Source organism: Podarcis bocagei (genome assembly GCF_964188305.1).
Source record: "Podarcis bocagei genome assembly, chromosome: 11".
NCBI classification, from domain to species: domain Eukaryota; kingdom Metazoa; phylum Chordata; class Lepidosauria; order Squamata; family Lacertidae; genus Podarcis; species Podarcis bocagei.
Window position 1 is genome coordinate 62442567 of NC_138136.1, and position 19119 is coordinate 62461685.

Here is a 19119-nt window from a genome sequence, read left to right on the forward strand (position 1 = left end):
ACCCTAAGAAAGCAGCAATGTATCTGTGGATCAGTCGATCTCACCAGACCTCTGGGATCTAGTAGCACAGGGTGGTTGTTGTTTTAAATTCTGCTGGGAATTTTTATTTATTTTTGCATTTCCCACCAACTTTTATTACTGACCAACTGAAAAAGGAAACCCCGAAGACTGTAATTAGACAATTTATATATGCATTTATTTTTATTAAAAAAACAAAGACAAATTGCAAATACATTACAAATGGTGTAGACATTACAAATTGTATTGGAGCAACACGGCGGACTGCAGCTATGCATCAAATCGGGTTGGGTGGGAAGCACACGCCTGATGTTTTTTTACCTTTCCCTACAGGAAGGAATTCCCCCCGCAAGAGGGGCGATGTTCCGATCCAAGGAATGCCGTGCATTATTTAAAATCACAATTGAAAACATTTTAGCAATACCTGGTTGCCTCATAAATTGGAGTCATGCAACAAAACAACAGCCTTAGGGTGAGAGGAAGCCCTGTTCTGAGCATCCCAAAAATGTACCTAACAGGTAATACCGCTCTGCTTTGCTAAACTGAGAAGGTCTCCCATGTTGGGTCCTGCGGGGAATGCCTCTGTGTCATAGGCATGAATGCTAAGTGGAGTCACTTAGGAATCAGGTTCGAATCCTGGCATCTCCAGCTAAGGCTGGGAATGTGTCCTGGAAAGCTGCTGCCAATCAGTGAAGACAATTGGCGGATGGACCAATGAGCTGGCTTTCCAGGTTCCTGGCGGGGGCGGACTTTGGCAATATGGTGCCCTGAGCGAGGACAAAATTTGGCAGCGGCCCCCCAAAATTATTATTTTCACAATAATTTGTTATTTATTTATTGTGATTTGGTGGCCTCTCGGCTCAGCTCCCTGTGCAAGGAAACTGCTGGCACCGCCATAAATTTAGCACCGTTCCAGGCACCATTTTATCCCAACATTTTCTGCAACGAGTGCCTAGGGTGGAATTAGTGTTTATCGCAATAAAAGACCACAAGAGAGTGAAATGCCTTTATGCTTCTTGATTTCAAGCGTGTAGAATTGTAGATATATATACATTTTTCAAAGCCCGGACGCTGTGACAGAACATAACAAGGCGTTACATGTTTATATTTACAAAGCTTGATGCGGCAAAGAGCCTCTGTAATGAATCTTGCACCCTATGAAAACCAACATTTCCCTCAGGTTCTCCCAATGCCTTGTCTTTTTTATTCCGTTGACGTTCCAGGCAGTGGTTTCTTGTGCACATCCCTAAAAGGAGCTCAAAATCACTCCTGCCTGTGAAATCTTTCCTCTGCTATAGCTTGTTCTGAGGAAAAGATTGATCCAGGCAAGGCCTGTAACCCCACCTGGGCAGCCAGGAGATGACACCAGACCTGCAGAGATTTGTCCCGTGGAGGAACAGGCAGCAATGGCATAATACTCTTCCTAACTCTAACCCACCTGGTCGCCCCAAAACTATTTAGAAAGGTGTTCCCACATCAATATGTGCTTGCATGCATCTTGCCAAAGTGAGGTTTGGAGTTGTTGGTACTTGGGGAAAGTAGGATTCAGGCTGCGAAGGCCTTAACGCTTTAATGACTTCCGTGACACACGCTATTCCCCAGTGTAGCCAGAGTGAGGCCCCAAATCCTCAAGCTTACAGCATACTTTGTAAAGCAAATGAACCAAGGGTGGCGTAGCAATTGGGGAAAGCAGAGGCAAAGTGGGGGGGGGATGGGGGTAGGGAGAAGAAATTCCTAACTGTGTGTCTTGTTCTCTTCTTGCTCTCTTCTTTTTGGTTCTATCAGTCCTTTGTTTATTTTATTATTTTTTTGGTTTTTTGGTTGGTTTTTGTAACAAAAAAAAGTCCATTGGCACACCAAGGGGTGGTCGCGCTTCTGCAGGGAGCCTCAAACATTGTCCCTCTGCTTCACCTTGGACAGCTTGACGGCTTCCTCCTCGTCGCATTCATGTTGGTGAAGGTGGTGCTGAGGCGGTTCGTCATGGCAACCGATCATCAGCTGGTAGACCAGGACGCCGGCCGTGGCTCCAAGGAAAGGAGCCACGATGGGGATCCACCACCAGCCCCTGCCAGTCCTGTGAGAGGCAAACACAAGGAAATGGATGGGTGAGATAGGAAGGTCAGCCAATCTGGCATGTCCGGGTTGTGTGCTTCTCCTCTTTATTCTATCCAAAATTGCCTCAAGGCCCATTTCTCCTCTCAGAAGAGACTGCCTGTCCCATCCCAGGAAGCACTCCCCATCCGGTGACAGCCTCTCCTGTTAGTAATTCAGTTTTTCCCCCTAAAAGTAGACCTGAAGTCCAAGGACACCTGGAATTCAGCTTCATGTCTCCCCGTTTTCAAAAAATTAAGAAATATCACTCTAACTCAACCATCCTCTATGGAGCAATCCCAAACTCCTCCCTCTCACACAATGGTAGCTGGTACGTGAGACTCCATGGATGGTGTCAACCTCGAAAATATCTCTCAGGAGGTCAGCCAAGGAATTGCTTGCAATTAAATTGTCCTCAGATCCTTCCTAGGCGCATAGACCAGGACTATGTCTTGACAGGGATATTGAGCCTCGGATACTAACTTTCCATCATTAAAGGCTCCTCCAAATTTTAGGAAGGCAGATCAAAGTCCAAAAGCCACCCATAAAAGTCTCCAGTTGCTGTCAGTGTGTCCCAGCAAAAAAGAAAACCAAAACCAAAAACCACTGAAAGTGCTTGAGCTTCAGATGCCTCCCCAAAGTTGTGGACTACAATTCCCATCATCCTTGACTGCTGGCTATGTTAGGTGGGGCTGATCGGACCTGGAGTCCGAAACTGCTGGAGGGCAGCTATTTATGTGATAGCACCTCCAAAACACCAGCCTTTGCAACAATAGCAGTTGTGATGCTCCCAAGCCAGAGTTCATTATTACAAGCTCCCTGTTCATGAATGGAAATGGAAATGAAAACAAACGCAAGTCCTGTTGATGACGTTTTCTGCAAGGATGAAGAACCAGCCCTCCAGTTCTTACGTGCCTAGGCTACCATGGGCAAGGCCAGGGATGGTGGGAGTTGTAGTCTAGCAACCTCTGGAGGACCACCCATGATCTACTGTGAAGGCACATCAACTTACGTGAAAACCTCTGAGCCCCAGCCAGCAATGGCAGTGAAGAGACGGGGTCCAAAGTCTCGAGCCGGGTTGACGGCATATCCAGAGTTGAAGCCCATGGAGGTTCCAATGACCAAGATGACAAAGCCAACGGTGAAAGCTTCCAGTCCTTTGGGGACTGGGTTGTTGTGGGGGTCCACAATAGCCAAGACGCACACGAGCAGGGCTGCTGTGCCAATGAACTGAGAAGGAGAAGGAGGAAGAGATGAGAATCTAGTTTTCCTCCGCCTCAAAATGTCTCCCTGTTGCACTTCTTACAGCCTTCGGGCTCTTTTGGCTCGGAATGCCTTACAAAAGCCCTCCCATTCTTACCTGGTCAAAAAATCCATTGACGGGGGTCAAGTGCTTCGAAGGGTAAGTAGCAAATATCCCTGCGGTGGCGTTGGCACCGGTGACTAATAGCTGGTTCCCACCAAAGTCCCAAATAGCATCTAGAAAAAAAGGAAACAAAGTAGACATCTCATCAAAGCCTTGCCACCATTCCCAGATTCTTTATATCATAAATATATGGAGAAGATTATTCTTACTCTTGAGGGGGGATATATCAGTAGATAGGGTACAGCATAGATGGGGATCCTGTGCTCCCCCAAAGGGTTGGTTTTTTAAAATTATTTGTTTTTAAGAAACAAAGCTGGCTATTGGGGGGGGGGAATCATCTATGTTTAAACCAGGAAAATCACACACACCCAAGAAGTTGTTGGACTACAACTCCCATCATCAGGGGCGCGGACTTATAAAAAATATTGGGGGGGGGCCGGGAAAGCTCATGAATAATAAATAAGCTCATGAATATGCAGATAAAGTGGCGCCGCCTCCTCGTGAGCGAATAGGGGAGAGCGTGCTGCGCCTATTAATCAGCTCCGAAGGAAATTGGGTGGAGCTTTTGCTCGGGAGGGAGGGCAGGAGGCATGCAGCCCGACCCTGTGCATTTTGGGCTGGGGGAGGGGCGGCGGTGGCGCTCTGCTGGAGGGGCGCCCGAGATTATTGGGGGGGCGGAGCCCCCCCCAAACGAATTTTTGAGGGGGCTCGGGCCCCCTCAGGCCCCATGGAGTCGGCGCCTATGCCCATCATCCCTTGGTCAGGCTAGCTGGGGTTAGTGGGAATTGGAATGCAACAGGACCACAGGAAATTCCTCATCCCTGAATCCCAGTGCACTAACTGGGGGGACTCTAGGCAAAGTCTCAACATTAAAGGCAACAGGACCTCAATGTGTATTCCTTCAGCTCAGCTGCAGCTGCTCTTGATTCCCTCATTCTAATGTTGAGCTTTGTAAGGTTCTATGGAAACAGGGTTGTTCCCCCACTAAACACCGTTCACTTTGCCTGCCCACCAAAGGAAAGAGGAGCCCCACCAGACCAGAGGAGAAATGATGCAAAATACCGTAATTTTCACTCTATAAGACACACTTATTCCCTCCTAAAAGGTAAGGGGAAATGTGTGTGCGTTTTATGGAGCGAATGCAGGCTGTGCAGCTATCCCAGAAGCCAGAACAGCAACAGAGATCATTGCTTTCATTGCGCAGCGATCCCTCTTGCTCTTCTGGCTTCTGGGATTCAGAATATTTTTTTCTTCTTGTTTTCCTCCTCCAAAAACTAGGTGCGCCTTATGGTCTGGTGCATCTTATAGAGCGAAAAATACGGTAATTCCTGCCCTGAATTAAACTGCCATATCCTAAAACTCTTATGAAGGAACTGTGTTAATTTCAAGTCCCCATTACCATTCCAGATCTAAGTCAGAAGGAAAGGCGGGTTCCAGGGGCTCGGGAAGACATGCTCAACCCATGCGCTTGCTCACTTACCATGGTACAAGCCGAAGACGATACCCGCTCCCAGGAATGCCCCGATGGTTTGTGCTAAGGAATAAATAGGCAGCTTCAGCCAAGGTTCCCGGGCCATAAGACACATGGCGAAGGTGACAGCAGGGTTCAAATGGGCACCTGTGGAAAAATGCCATGGTTAGGGTGCTTGTTTTGTTTCCAGGCACGCATAAGATGGAGAGGGCTTTGCACGCCAGAGAGCTGAGCTAGGTGAGCCTTGCAACTGTACAATTCTATGGTTCTAAGGCTGCTCATATTACTGGGGACATCTCGTAGGTGGTGCAACCCTCCAAGGATCAGGGATCCTTCTCGTGACATGACTAAACGTGTCAAAGTTTTGACGCAAAGGTTGCTTCTTGGAAAGAGGCCAAGTTTGTTTCAGGGTAATGCAAAGCTGGAGCAAGTTTAATTTATGTCTAATTTAAACCACTTAAACCCCTGCCTCAATTATGCAAAGTAAGCTACTGCGCAAGAGTTCTCTCATCACACATGACTTAAATTTAAATGCATGTCTGCTTTAATATTAGATAAATTCATGTTAAGTCCATATCCTGTGAAGTTTCCTCCCAAGTAAGTGAGCCTATGGCTGCAGCCTTCAAGTGCTGCTCTCAGTTCCTGGAAGGCACAGGGAATACCTACTCACAGACAGTAAGATTCAGGCAGACCTAAATTCCACAATAGGAGGTCCTTAGTCAACTGTGGCCAAATCTGTGTCCTATCATAAAGTTCAGGCACATACCAGAGATCTGTCCAGCGATCAGAATTCCAAGAGTCACAGCAAAACCAAAAGCCAGGTTGATGGTCAGGAACTGTCCGTTTTTTCCACCGCTGAGTACAGACTGGGCCACTGAACCACAACCAAACACCTGAAAGGAGAAAAAAAAATCCTCGTCAAATCCAGTTTGGTGGATCACATCCTCTATCAGCACCAAAGTATAACTTAACTTTATGAAAGGCATCCAGTGATTTCCCTTTCTATTCTTCAGGCATTCTAAGAGGTGACCCTGCTGCAGATGTTCACTAACCACATTCTAACCTTCCATCCTAAACTGAGCTTAGGAGAACCCAGTTTAGAGTGTTTACAGCGGACGTTGGTTGTGCACAGCACTGATTGGCTAGAAGCAGTGATGTCACTAACTCATTCCTACTGTCCTGAAGTAGTTTTCCAAAATGTAAATTGTTGGCTCTGATTTTGTTGGGGGATTTGGGTAGTTGTTGTTTTTGTTTAGTTTTTTTTAAATGCTTATAAGTGTTGTTTTGAAAATGATGAAGGAAGGACAGCCCACCTGTAACATACAGGTGGGGCAAGACAGTCTATTGAATTAGCTGATGGTTTTCTGGCTAGCACAACTTTTGCAAACTTGGAATGAAGCCAGGCTGAAGATTTAAAATCAAAACCAAACCAAGATTCCTTTTTTTGCATCTATGCACTACAAAAAGTGCCATAAGAGAAGTTGATCTCTCACATGGATTTAAATATATTGTTGATCTTGTTGTTTTGATTAGTAGCCTGTAGGTTGGATCTAGAGCTATAGATTTAAATATCCTCCAAAATATCACAATTCAGAAGTAGAAAAACATTTGTGTCAATCTGCTGAGCAGATCTTCACAAATCCAAAAATTCTAGGGTACTTCCAGACACTTGTGTATTGAGCATTCACCTTAACTTGTTTGTGGGGAAATCAGACAAGGTCTGCTTAATGTCTCTACTTTCAGGGAGGCTAGACAATGTTGCATCCTCAGCCCCACTAAAAGCACCAGGGGGGAAAACACACCCAAGAACTGCAGCCTAGCTCAGCTTAGAATGAATTATCATTCTGCCACATTATCGCACAACCCACATGGCAGGTGGGCTTCAACAGCTGCTGACAACAGAATCGACGGCCGGGTATAAAACAAAGATATATTCACTGGGCACACAGGAATCAGCCTGATATTTGAGACACAGGATCCGGCCATCTGATTGGCACACATGCCATATACATTAGCAAAGCTTCCAATCCGAATATCTCAAGATGGACAGTAGAATAACCAAGCAACACAGCTGAATTTCTTCAGTCATAACAGGCTGAGGATTCCACATTTCCTGCTGCACAGTTTCGATTAGCTTGGCACAGAATGTGGACTTTAGTGATTTTGGAGTACGCTGTATGCACAGCATAATGGATAAGTTTATCAGCATGCCTACAGAAAAGAACTTTTATTTGTGCATTATGCAAGCTAGTCCTCTGTTTGCCCTTATGATTAGGGTTCCTCCCCTTCCTTAAACAGACAAAGTGGTTTCCTCCCCCCCTCTCTCTCTGTTTTTCTGCTCCTTGTCGGACGCAAAAAGCTCTGAAGGGTTATTTGTCCTTCAACTTTGTCCTATGACCTCTGAATCAGTAAAGGACAAACACACACACACACACAAGTCTTTGCAGTGTGTATGTTCGACTAGCCCAGAAAGAATGTTATCGCCCAAAGTCACAACTTCCCTGCGAGGGAGGTCAAGGTGACGAAGCATGAAGCGCAAACAGCCTTTGCAAATCAGCCTTAACCGCAGCAACAGGGGCTGATTCAAAGCTTCCGGGAAAACTGGATTCTTTTGAACAATGAAACCTGGCTCAGTTGGAGTTGCTCAAGGCTTTTGTCAAATCTCGAGGCTCCGAGACCTTGAATGAGAGAATGGCCTCACATAGTGGAAGGTGAGAGATGGAGATTAAAAGGAGTGACTGACAGGCCACAAAACCCCGCATTTCTTGAAACTTATTTCCTCCTGAGCCCAATGTTGCTAAGAGCCATAGCTGTCAACGTTTCCCCTTTTTTTAAGGGAAATTCCCTTATTCTGAATAGGATTCCTCGCAAGAAAAGGGAAAAGTTGACAGCTATGCTAAAAGCGCACAGGAAACTTTTGTCCCAGGGTAGGGGTCAGCCCCAGAGATTTATGGAGCCTGGGGTGCAAAGTCTAAATGGCACCCCAGATTATGTGCCACCCATTTGCACAATTTAGAGCACAATTTATCAGAGTGTTTTTCCACGTAAAAAGCATCAGGAAGAGAACGGACAGCTCTCCTTCATCCACAATTCCACTTTCCCATGCAAGAGGTTTTTCATTTCCCCCAGGAAAGCCCACTGTTTACTGCTGAATCATCACAGACATCAGTCGGGTTTTCTGAAGATTGACATTTGTTCCGATTCAGCAGCAAACGGTGGGTTTTCCCTGGGAAAGCGGCAAGGCGAAGGAAAAACCTTTGGGACAAAGAGAATAAAACATGGGCCACATGCAAGTGTGGGTGAGCCCTCCGTGGTGATTGACAGGAGGACTGTCCAAGGGAGAGCGCCCCCATGGGGCAGATCCATCTGCGTTTGCCTTTCTCCAGAGCTGCTCTTTTTGGAGAACAGCCAAGCCTCCTCTGTTCACAACTCTCCTTTGTTGCGGTGCGTAAACAACAGCAAAAAGCAGCGAATGCTAATCCAACCTGCCAAAATCAGTCAGCTAGGCAATCCGTCACAAACACCCAGTTAAAAACACGAAAGGCTGACGTTTAAAGGAACAGAGGTTCTGAGCTCCTAGCGACGAGATCCCTTCACGCAAAGAGGAGATGGGGGATCAGTTCACCTTAAAGTTTAAAAATCTGGCGCCCTGGAACAAGAGGGCTTTGCTTGCCACCGGTGATGGCTGCAGCACACATTCTGCAAATCTCTGCTGGTGGCCAGTGTGTTGCAGCTGGAGAAGGCCATAGTTCAGTGGCAGAGCCTCTTCCTTGCATGCGGATGGTCGCAGGCTTAATCCCTGGCTTCTCCAAAGAGGCCTGGGAGAAAACCTTGCCCGAAAGCCCAGATAACTGCTGCCAGTCCGTGCAGACAATACTGAACTAAATGGCGCAACTCAGAAGAAGCCAGCTTCCTGTGTTCTTCCTGCGCTGCTATGTTGCGCAAGTCATTTCAGGAGGTGGGGCTTTGGTGCAAGTGAACAGAAGCGCAAACCTTTTCGGATTGGCTAAAAGAAAATTTCTTTTAAAGTAAGCAGATTTGAGTACAACTGCGAGTTTCTTTAAGCTTTGGAAGAGGATGGGTTGGAAGAAAAACCTTCAAAGCCTGCCACCTGCACAATGCAATCTTCCCCAACCTGGTGCCCTCCGGGTGTATTTGATTACCGCTCCTGTGTCCAGGCTGGCTGAGGCTGATAGCATCCTCGCCAACATTTCTTCAGTGCAAATAGGGACATCGAAAAGCAGGACTTTTGGGGATGAAATCACAAACAGAGATGGCTTCTGTAATTCCACGGTTGTCCCTGGAAATCAGGGCAGATGGAGGGTCTGGAGACCACCAGGATGGTTGAAGCTGTCATAGTGCATCGGATCTGGGGACTAAATTGAGGAGAGAAAACTTCTCTCTCTCTCTCTCTCTCTCTCTCTCTCTCTCTGTGTGTGTGTGTGTGTGTGTGCATGCGCGCACACGCAAATCTCTGCTCTTGAATGAGATGCCTCAATCTCTCTGTGACCACAGTAAAAAGTCCAAATGGCATGAGTGTGAACAAGTCTGGGATACCGTATTTATTGCTCTATGACTCACTTTTCCCCTCCTAAAAAGTAAGGGGAAATGTGTGTGCGTCTTATGGAGCGAATGCAGGCTGCGCAGAAGCCAGAACAGCAAGAGGGATTGCTGCTGCTTTCACTGCACAGCGATCCCTCTTGCTGTTCTGGCTTCTGAGATTCAGAATATTTTTTTTCTTGTTTTCCTAGGTGCGTCTTATAGAGCAAAAAATACGGTAAATCATATCGTAAGAACATAAGGAGAGGATCCTGCTGGATCAGGCCAATTGTATTCTGTTCCAACAGTAGCCAACCAGATGCCTGCAAGCCCAAGAGCTCAATTTCCCCTCTTGTGGTTTCGAGAAACTGGCATTCGGAAGCATCGCTGCCTCCAACTTCCTCTGTGTTAGGAAGCCACCTTCAGATCACTGTCTTAACGACAAGCAGCTTTGGTGGGGAGGGAAATCCCAGATGTTTGCCTTCCCCCTTTGAACTCTCCCCCCTTTTAAAAAAAACTTTATTCCAGATGTCACTACAAAAGATCTGGACCACTTTAGCAAAGGCAGGAAAAGAGAGCGGCGGATTAAGAAGCGACTTCCAGGCTGGACTTTACCCCTGCATCTGGCTCAGAAGCGAATAGTGTTCACCACCAGAGAACAAAGCAGAGCATCTGGCAATGCAAACAGGCCAGCACCCCAAGATTTGAGGGGAGAAGAGGTTAGGGATCAGCTGCACAGCACAGGACCCTCAGAGATGTGCAATATCATAAGTCCTACTGATGCGTAAGGTCTGCACCCATGCAGTTGCAACTCAGCACAGCAAGTCCTTCAGAGAGCTGCACTGGTCTTCCCATGCAGGCACAGCTGCCCAAACAACGGATTCCAATGATAAGGAAGGAGATTTTGATTAAACATTGAGGAGAACCTTCTGGTGGCAAGGGCCGTTTGACAGTGGAACTGACCCGCTTGGAAGGTGGTGCGTTCATTTAAAAAACATTCAATTTGAAACAGAGGCTGGATGGCCCATCTACCAGGAGTTCCTCAGCTAGGATTCCTCAGGGTCCCTTCCAACTCTACAAATCTGTGATTCTATAACTTTCTTATTGATGCAAATATCCAGCATAGTTGCATCCAGATCAAGATCACAGCAGAAGGCGACAAAATTGCACGTTGTGTGTGTAACGCACTGGTTTGGCCTCACGCAACAAGGCGGCTTTTGCAACAGGACATTTCTCCCTGCTGTTTTGCAAGTTTATGGCACTCTCAAAGTGGCCACTTTCTCTTTCCTTCCAGGGGTTTGGGTCCCATTTTATTGGGGCTTCTGTGTGCTCAGCTTCCCCGCCCTGTCGAGCCGGATAGGTGTGTACCAGCAGGTAGATAACAAGCCCTCCAGGTAGAGAGACCTTGCCCAACAGTTACTGCCTCTTGTGCAGATGTTTAAGAGCCTGCTAGTCTCTGCTAAAGTTCATCTTCCTGTAGCTCCGCACTCCTTATATATTATTACTCATTTAAAAACACTCCGATGGAAGCTGTTTCCCTGTTGAAAGCAAATCCCTGGAGCATTCGCAGGGTGGACTGTTTCACCTGGAGGCTTTTGCAGGCTTCCTTTGCTCTAATGAAGATGTGATATGGATCTCGAATGATTGCAGGGCGTGTTGAGATTAATTTCTTAAACCTGGCACTGATGGAAGCGTTTTTCTGAGAAGCAGGAATTCCCTAAGGCGTACAGGAGTGAAAGTTCTCGCTGCAGAAAAAGCTGAAGTTCTCACTAAGACTTTAAGAAACCCGAGTTGAGATTAACACACAGAGTTTTACACGTTTACTCAGAAGTCTCTCTGCATTGGTGGTGGAGGAGAACATCAGCTTCTTAATGGCGGTGTAGGAGGGTTTCCAGCAGGCAAAGTGCTTTTGCACTCAGCGCTTCCCTGCCTCCCACAAACCATGCCAGAGCGAGAACCAGGTATTGAATTGAACTGAATTTTATTATTACGGCCACAGACCAGTTCCGGCTCACTTACAACATAAGGGAAATCATAAACACAACAGGAATACATTGAATTGCAATTGGGTATAACAAAGACAATTCAGATATAGTGGCAATTAAAAATATATATTAAATCTTGATCACTAAAATATAACCTAAAATTGAGATTTAAAACCTTAATCATTTTGGTAGGACAGCTTGCTCCCTGAGTTTTATGGCAGTCACACAGAATTTGACCACCCTTAGCATGATCTCTAGATCCTTGGAGTTTTAGGCATTGAAGTTCGGATCCATTTGGAGATTTTTGTATTGACGAACTGCGAGTGAAGCCCTTTGCCTGCTGTCTCTGGGTGGAAATTGCAAGGATAATTTACCCCCAATAATCCTGTTCAGTCCTCTCCTGGCCCTTGCCTTGCCTCTTCCTCCTCCTCTTCCTCCAGCTCTGAAGCTTCCCCTGCCTCCGACTCTTGCCTCCTGGCTGGCCCAGTTCCCCACAAACCACTGCCCCCCTCTTTCAAGTCAGACTCCAGCCCCTCTTCCCCCAGCGTCCTGCCAATCCTAGACTCCCCCTTTTTGGGGCTCGTTGAGGGGAGCTCTGGTTTTGTGTCACCCAGGACATTTCCCTTACTGCTCCCATTGCGCCTTCATCTGTGCAATGGGTCTAAATGGGTCTGGGGTGTGTTTTGCCCCTGCAAAATGGCTCTCGGGCTGTGAGCTTCCAGGGCGTCTCCTGGGCTGTGTGCTCAGTGCCTGGTCCTGCTGCCTGCGAGGAGCTGATAAAGAGAGCAGCTGAGGCCTGATGGCTCCTCGAGGCAAGCAGCTATGGGGGCCTCCTGCTTGGCCCAGGGCGCCACACCCCACGGCCATCCTCTTCCCCCTTCCTGCTCCTCAGCCCCACCAAGCTGAGCCCCCAGAGGAGGAGGAGGAACTTTGGCCCAAGGTATAAAAGGCTCCGGATGTGGGTGGCGCTGTGAATTAAACCACAGAGCCTAGGACTTGCTGATCAGAAGGTCGGCGGTTCGAATCCCTGCGACGGGGTGAGCTCCCGCTGCTCGGTCCCTGCTCCTGCCAACCTAGCAGTTCGAAAGCACACCAGTGCAAGTAGATAAATAGGTACCACTCCGGCGGGAAGGTAAACGGCGTTTCCGTGCGCTGCTCTGGTTTGCCAGAAGCGGCTTAGTCCTGCTGGCCACATGACCCGGAAGCTGTACGCCGGCTCCCTCGGCCAATAAAGCGAGATGAGTGCCACAACCCCAGAGTCGGCCACGACTGGACCTAATGGTCAGCCGGAAAGGAGCTCCTGGCTTAGCCCAGAAGGTTTTCTCCAACAGTGAGAGAAGCTCCCAGTCCCAGCCCACAACCAGCCATCATGGCACAGCTCATCACCACTGCCTGGAGCAAAGTGGGTGTGAAGTGAATGAGCCAGGAAAATGGAGGGGGAACTTGGGGGTGGGAGGAAAGGCAGCTTTTAAATCTGTATTGGATCTGTATTCATTTGGCGCATTGGTTGCGCTACCTCCTCTTATGATTTCAGTCTAAGATTGCAATCCTATGCATGCTTCCCTGGGAGGAAGCCCCACTGAACAGAGTGTGGCTTACTTCAGAGTAAACTGCCTCGGGTTGGACTCATAGCTGTCAACTTTTCCCCTTTCTTGCGAGGAATCCTATTCAGAATAAGGGAGTTTCCCTTTAAAAAGGGGAAAAGTTGACAGCTATGGTTGGACTGTCCAATAATTAAAGTTGCACACATTTTCATGCATCCTAATAAACACTAGCATTTAAAATAATGCAATTTTAAAAATAAATATTTACATTTAAAACAATACATTATGAAGGGGAATCTTTTGGCTAATTCATCCAGGTCCCTTTTCAGTCCCTGGAGAGGTCTTCCTAACTGATTAACGTAACCAACAAAGGCTGTGATCCTAACCCCATTTACCTGGAAGCAAGCCCCGCTGTTGAATTCAAAGGGATTCACTTCTAAGGAGACATGGTTTGGATTGCGCTCTAATCAATTAAATTTACAGCTCTGGTTTTCGCTCAGTTAAATCCTATAAGGGCTTCTCTGGCATTCTGCCACAAAAGCGGAACTTGGGAACAGATCAGATGCCTTTCAGAACACTTTGAAAACGCTTCCTCGTTCCCAGCCCTCTGAAGGATCTCTTAACACACAGCTCCTCCCATTCCCTGTGAAGTCTGGGCATACATGTAGAGAAATTATACACAGTGACTTCCCTCTTTAATGCCATTTTAAAGGCTTCTCATGAAATCATTTGTTACCCCTTGCCTTTTCCATCCTTCTCGTCCCTCCGTTCCCCATGTCTGATCTCACATTACTGTGAAACTTTAAATTGTAACCTTTGCGGGGCAGGGGCCTGTCTGCTTGGGTTTTGTTTTGTTTTTTAAAAAAGTTATCCAGTCAATTGCCATGTACAAGATGGCCAATTTGCATGGGTGTAATAATAATAATAATAATAATAATAATAATAATAATAATAAATAATTTATTATTTCTGCCCCGCCCATCTGGCTGGGTTTCCAACAAGACAGTGCAGTACAGTGGTGAGAGCTGGTGCCTGATGAAAATCGATTGCAGCCGGTAACAGATGGCTAAAATGAGAGGGGTAGGAGGGAGCTGTCAATGGAGTTGAAAAATAAGAAGCTATAAGATGGAAAAGGTATAGTCAGGTCGCAGTGAAACGACAGGGGTTCTGCCACCGAGTTGTGCTACAACAGCCCGAGACCTCTGGCCTTCAGGAATTCAGCCCAGGGGTAGATAGAAGATAATTTTATTCTTAGCGCTTCTGGCCAGACATTCCTATGCAGGATGGCTTGTTACTGAATAATACCCGGCAGCTGGTGGGAGCTGGCCGATGTAGGGGGGGGGGGGAATAGCAGGGTCCTGATAGCTGGGAATCTCTCTCCAGCTTTTGGAATGAGTTATGCATCACAGGTACCAGCAGCAAGTAAGGCCAGCTATCCCTTCTTCCAAAATAAAACCCATTCAGACCAATCTCACATTCCCAGCAGAGAGGCAAAGCAGTCAACAGGGGCTATGATAATTGTGAACATTTGTGTCGATAATGGCAAGTCACACACACACACACACACACACACACACACACACACAGCTGAAAACACCCACCACACCCGACAGGGAAAGCCAACAGCACTGACCGCACAACCCACACACATCGGGGTCTTTCAGACAACCTATTTCCACAGAATCCCCATCTCTAGACAATTCCAGGCTGCCGCTCTTTCCAGCTGGGTTTTCAGTCACCTGCCAGCAAATTAACGTCCAATTCCCGCAAAAAAAAAGGTAAGGTTTTTGGAGGCGAGGGAAGGGAAGGGAGGGAAATGCGCTGGAAGGCACAGGATGACGCTCACTTAATGCAACAATGTCTAACCTCCCTGCAAACATTTCATAACAAATGCTCCCTCAACGGCTGATGCCGTATCACCTCTCTACCCAGCAGACTTTGTGCAAGCAGATCGGGAGGAATGCTAAAGGAACAGGTCATCTGGAAGCAACTTCTCTGACTATTTTATGGTTTTAAAACAGGGGTGCAGCTAAGCAACAGCTTCCAGATTCAGATGCTTATAATCTTGGGGAGCCTTTGCATTGAAAAACTGCTGAGCGGTTTCTGCATTGGTATTTCCCTCTTTCACAGCGGCAAACTTAAAAGAAGAGGGTTTTTTTAAAAAAACAAAACAAAACAAACCCGTATATATTCTGTGTTTCAGGCTATGTACACACCGTACATTTAAAGCACATGTAAGCCACACTTTCCCCCTCCCAAGAATGCAAGGATCTGTAGTTTATTTCTTCACAGGGCTACATTTCTCAGCACCCTTAACAAACTACACTTCCTAGGATTCTTTTGGGGGGGTTGTTTGGTTTTGGGGGGGTGCAGGTTCTGACAGTATAGCTGCCTCGTGCATTTTGGAAGAGAAAGGAGCCAAGCTGGGCTATTGCAAGTTACAGGTGAGATTTACATAGGTAAAGGTAAAGGGACCCCTGACCATTAGGTCCAGTTGTGACCAACTCTGGGGTTGCAGCGCTCATCTCGCTTTACTGGTCGAGGGAGCCGGCATACAGCTTCCAGGTCATGTGGCCAGCATGACTAAGCCGCTTCTGGCGAACCAGAGCAGCGCACGGAAACGCCGTTTACCTTTCTGCCAGAGTGGTACCTATTTATCTACTTGCACTTTGATGTGCTTTCGAACTGAGCAAGCACTTGGGGTTCTTTCACTTACGATGCAGAGCAAAGCATAATTTTGCCACTGAAGGCTTGCTACTGCTGGTGTTGGCACCCTCAAAAAGTGGGGGCCACTTTCACAGTTTAAGTGCACACCTAAAACTGCCTCTACCAACCTTGGGGCCTCCAGTTGTTTCGAACTCTGTGCTGCTTACAGTTGTAGTCCAAAACCCCTGGAGGGCACCAGGTTGGCAAAGTCACTTAGACTCAGTTCTCAATCTGTGAAACGGGATTTTATGAGGAGGGCATACCTTACAAGGCTATTGTGAAAACGAGACATTGCGCCTAAGAATATTAACTGTAGAATTCTGCTTGTGAATTCATGCGCTGGGGGGAGAGATTACAGGGTACATTGAAAAAAATGCAAACCTGCCTGCAGTTCTATCTTTTTGGAGAGTCAGTTTGGCTGGCTGTGTGAACATGCAGGCTTTCAGGTTACACAGAACGCTGCGAGACTGTTTGCTGCCGTTCTGTGTAACTCAAAATCTTTCCTGTTCCAAGACATTTTGACCTTTGAAAGTGTTTTATTTCCAATTCCTCCCTAGCTTCTGAAGACCCCCTCCACCAGGACACAAGGAAAGGGGAATTTCTGTTACTAAACATCCCATTAAAAGCAATTGTGCAGAGGCAAGAGTTGTGCCAAACCCTTTTTAACCTCTGAGGATCACCACTCAACAAACTATCCCACAACTTTTATGAGAAGATGAATCTAGACTCTTACATCTGTGCAATACAATAAATCCAAAACTTCTCCTGTCTCCCAAGCCCATTGCCACTCCAAAATCTACTTACCACCAGGATCAAGGTTCCCAGACACTCAGCCAGGGCCTGACGGATAAGTCTATTCCTGATCCGCAGCCTCAAGCCGATGGCTGAGAGAAGGTCCTTCTGCCGTCCCATGATCTCTGCCTTGTCTCTTCTCCGCTTTCTGTGTCAAGTTGAGCAAGAGTCCCTCTCAGCTCTCCAAGCTTGGCTCTCTGTAGCTCTTGAGCAGACCTGCCTCGCCTTATAAACGTGCAGAAAGGGAGAGGAATCCTGGACACACCTCCCCTGAAAAACTCCACCCTCACCAACTTATCTTCAACTGCAATTTCTCCCACTCCTTCTTCCTTTTTTTCTTGACAGCGTAAGGCTGAGTGGGCGGATTTGCTAGCTCCTCTGCTCCACCCCCTCCAGTAGTATTACTCATGTGCAGTTAAAACCACAACCCAACTGATTCAACTCATTCCACCAGTGGCACTGCGTTTGCCAACCTGGCGCCCTCCAGATCAAGGGAAGTAATAATAATAATAATAATAATAATAATAATAATAATAATAATAATTTATTTGTACCCTCCCATCTGGCTGGGCTTCCCCAGCCACTCTGGGCGGCTTCCAACAAAGATTAAAAATACATTAAAATGTCACACATGAAAAACCTCCCTAGACAGGGCTGCCTTCAGATGTCTTCTAAATGTCAGGTAGTTGTTTATTTCCTTGACATCTGATGGGAAGGCGTTCCACAGGGCGGGTGCCACCACCGAGAAGGCCCTCTGCCTGGTTCCCTGTAACTTTGCTTCTCACAGTGAGGGAAACGCCAGAAAGCCCTCGGTGCTGGACCTCAGTGTCCAGGCAGAACGATGGGGGTGGAGACGCTCTTTCAGGTATACTGGGCTGAGGCCGTTTAGGGCTTTAAAGGTCAGCACCAACACTTTGAATTGTTGTCAGAAACGTACAGGGAGCCAATGTAGGTCTTTCAGGACCAGTGTTATATGGTCTCGGTGTCTGCTCTATTCTGTCTTGTTCAGACCCCACCTGGAGTCCTGTGTCCAGTTCCGGGCACCACAATTTAAGAAGGTTATTGACAAGCTGGAAGGTGTGCAGAGGAGGGAGATCAAGGTGATGAAGGGTCTGGAAACCAGGCCTTACGAGGAATGGTTAAAAGAGCTGGGTATGTTTAGCCTGGAAAAGAGGAGACTGATAGTTGACATGACAGCCATCTTCGAATATCTAAAGGGCTGTCATATGGAAGATGGAGCAAACCTGTTTTCTGTTGCTCCCGAGGGTTGGACCCAAAGCAATGGATTAAAGGCAAGAAAGGAGATTCTGACTAAATGGATTGTCAGAGCTGTTTGGCAGCAGAATGCTGTTGGGGGTTCCTTAGCTGTGATTTCTGCCTCACAGGGAGTTGAACTAGATGGCCCTGGTAAGGTTACCAGATTTTTTTCAATGAATCTGGGGACACTTTTCAACTTCAATGGATTTTGTATGGGGACTGATTTGTGAATCCGGGGACTGTCCCTAGGAAACGGGGACATCTGGTAACCTCACCTTTGTGTCCCTTCCAAGTCTTCAATAATACGATTCTATTACCTGTTCCACGGCAAGATAAATAATGTTTGCTCTGTTCTTTGGAAAAGTTCTGCTCAGTAGCTCCAGGTAGTTCTGCTCAAATGCTCAGTAGCTCCAGGTAGATATCTCCTTCTGCCTGACACATTTTCAAAGGACTGCATCATCTTCCTTAGTGTTCAGAACCACAAACCAGATTCACGAGGGTGCAAATTAATCAAAGAATCATAGAGTCATAGAATTGTAGACACATCCCAGCTTGTCAACATCCTTCTTCAATTGTGGTGCCCAGAATTGGACACAGTACTACAGGTGAGGTCTGACCAAGGTACTATTACTGACCAAGGTACCATCTCCTTCAACCATTCCTCATAAGGCTTGGTTTCCAGACCCCTGATCATCTTGCTCACCCATCTCTGCACACCTTCCAGCTTGTCAACATCCTTGTGGTGCCCAGAACTGGACACAGGACTCCAGATGTGGCCTGACCAAGGCAGAAGAGAGTGGGACGATTCCTTCCCTTGATCTGGACACTATACTTCTGTTGATGCAGCCTAGAATAGCATTAGCTTTTTTGCTTCCGCGTCACACTGTTGGCTCATGTTTAGCTTGTGGTCCACCAAGACCCCTAGATCCTTTCCACATGTACTATTGGCAAGCCAGATGCTTCTCATGTTATATTTGCACAGCTGGTTTTAAGTGTAGAACCTCACATTTGTCAGTGTTGAAATTCATTTTGTTATTTTCGGCCCAGTTCACCAATCCATTAAGGTCATTTTGAACCCTGAACCTGTATTCTGCGGCATTAGCTACCCCTCCCAGTTTGGTGTCATCTGCAAATTTGATGAGCGTCCCCCTCAATTCCTTCATCCAGGTCATTTCTAAAGATGTTGCACAGCAATGTAAAAAGAGAGGAAGGAAACAGAAATTTAAACCCCTGGATATTTTCTGTGTCATTTAAGCCGAGACTATGACCCAGAGCCTCTTCTGAATACAGTCAAACCTCAATTCCCAAACACCTTCGGCTCCCAAATGCCCAAAACCCGGAAGTAAATGC

General features: G+C 46.9%; 1 protein-coding gene across 1 annotated transcript; it reads right to left on the reverse strand.

The window, feature by feature from the left end:
- Positions 1-1814: 1814 nt before the first annotated feature.
- On the reverse strand, positions 1815-16732 carry AQP3 (aquaporin 3 (Gill blood group)). Its single transcript, XM_081213171.1, has 6 exons — positions 16525-16732; positions 5713-5839; positions 4956-5093; positions 3470-3588; positions 3122-3339; positions 1815-2092 (listed from the first exon to the last, which is right to left on the reverse strand). Exons 1-6 carry the CDS (start codon positions 16630-16632, stop codon positions 1906-1908), a joined length of 897 nt encoding a protein of 298 aa, XP_081069297.1. The 5' UTR covers positions 16633-16732; the 3' UTR covers positions 1815-1905.
- Between the last annotated feature and the right edge of the window lie 2387 nt (positions 16733-19119).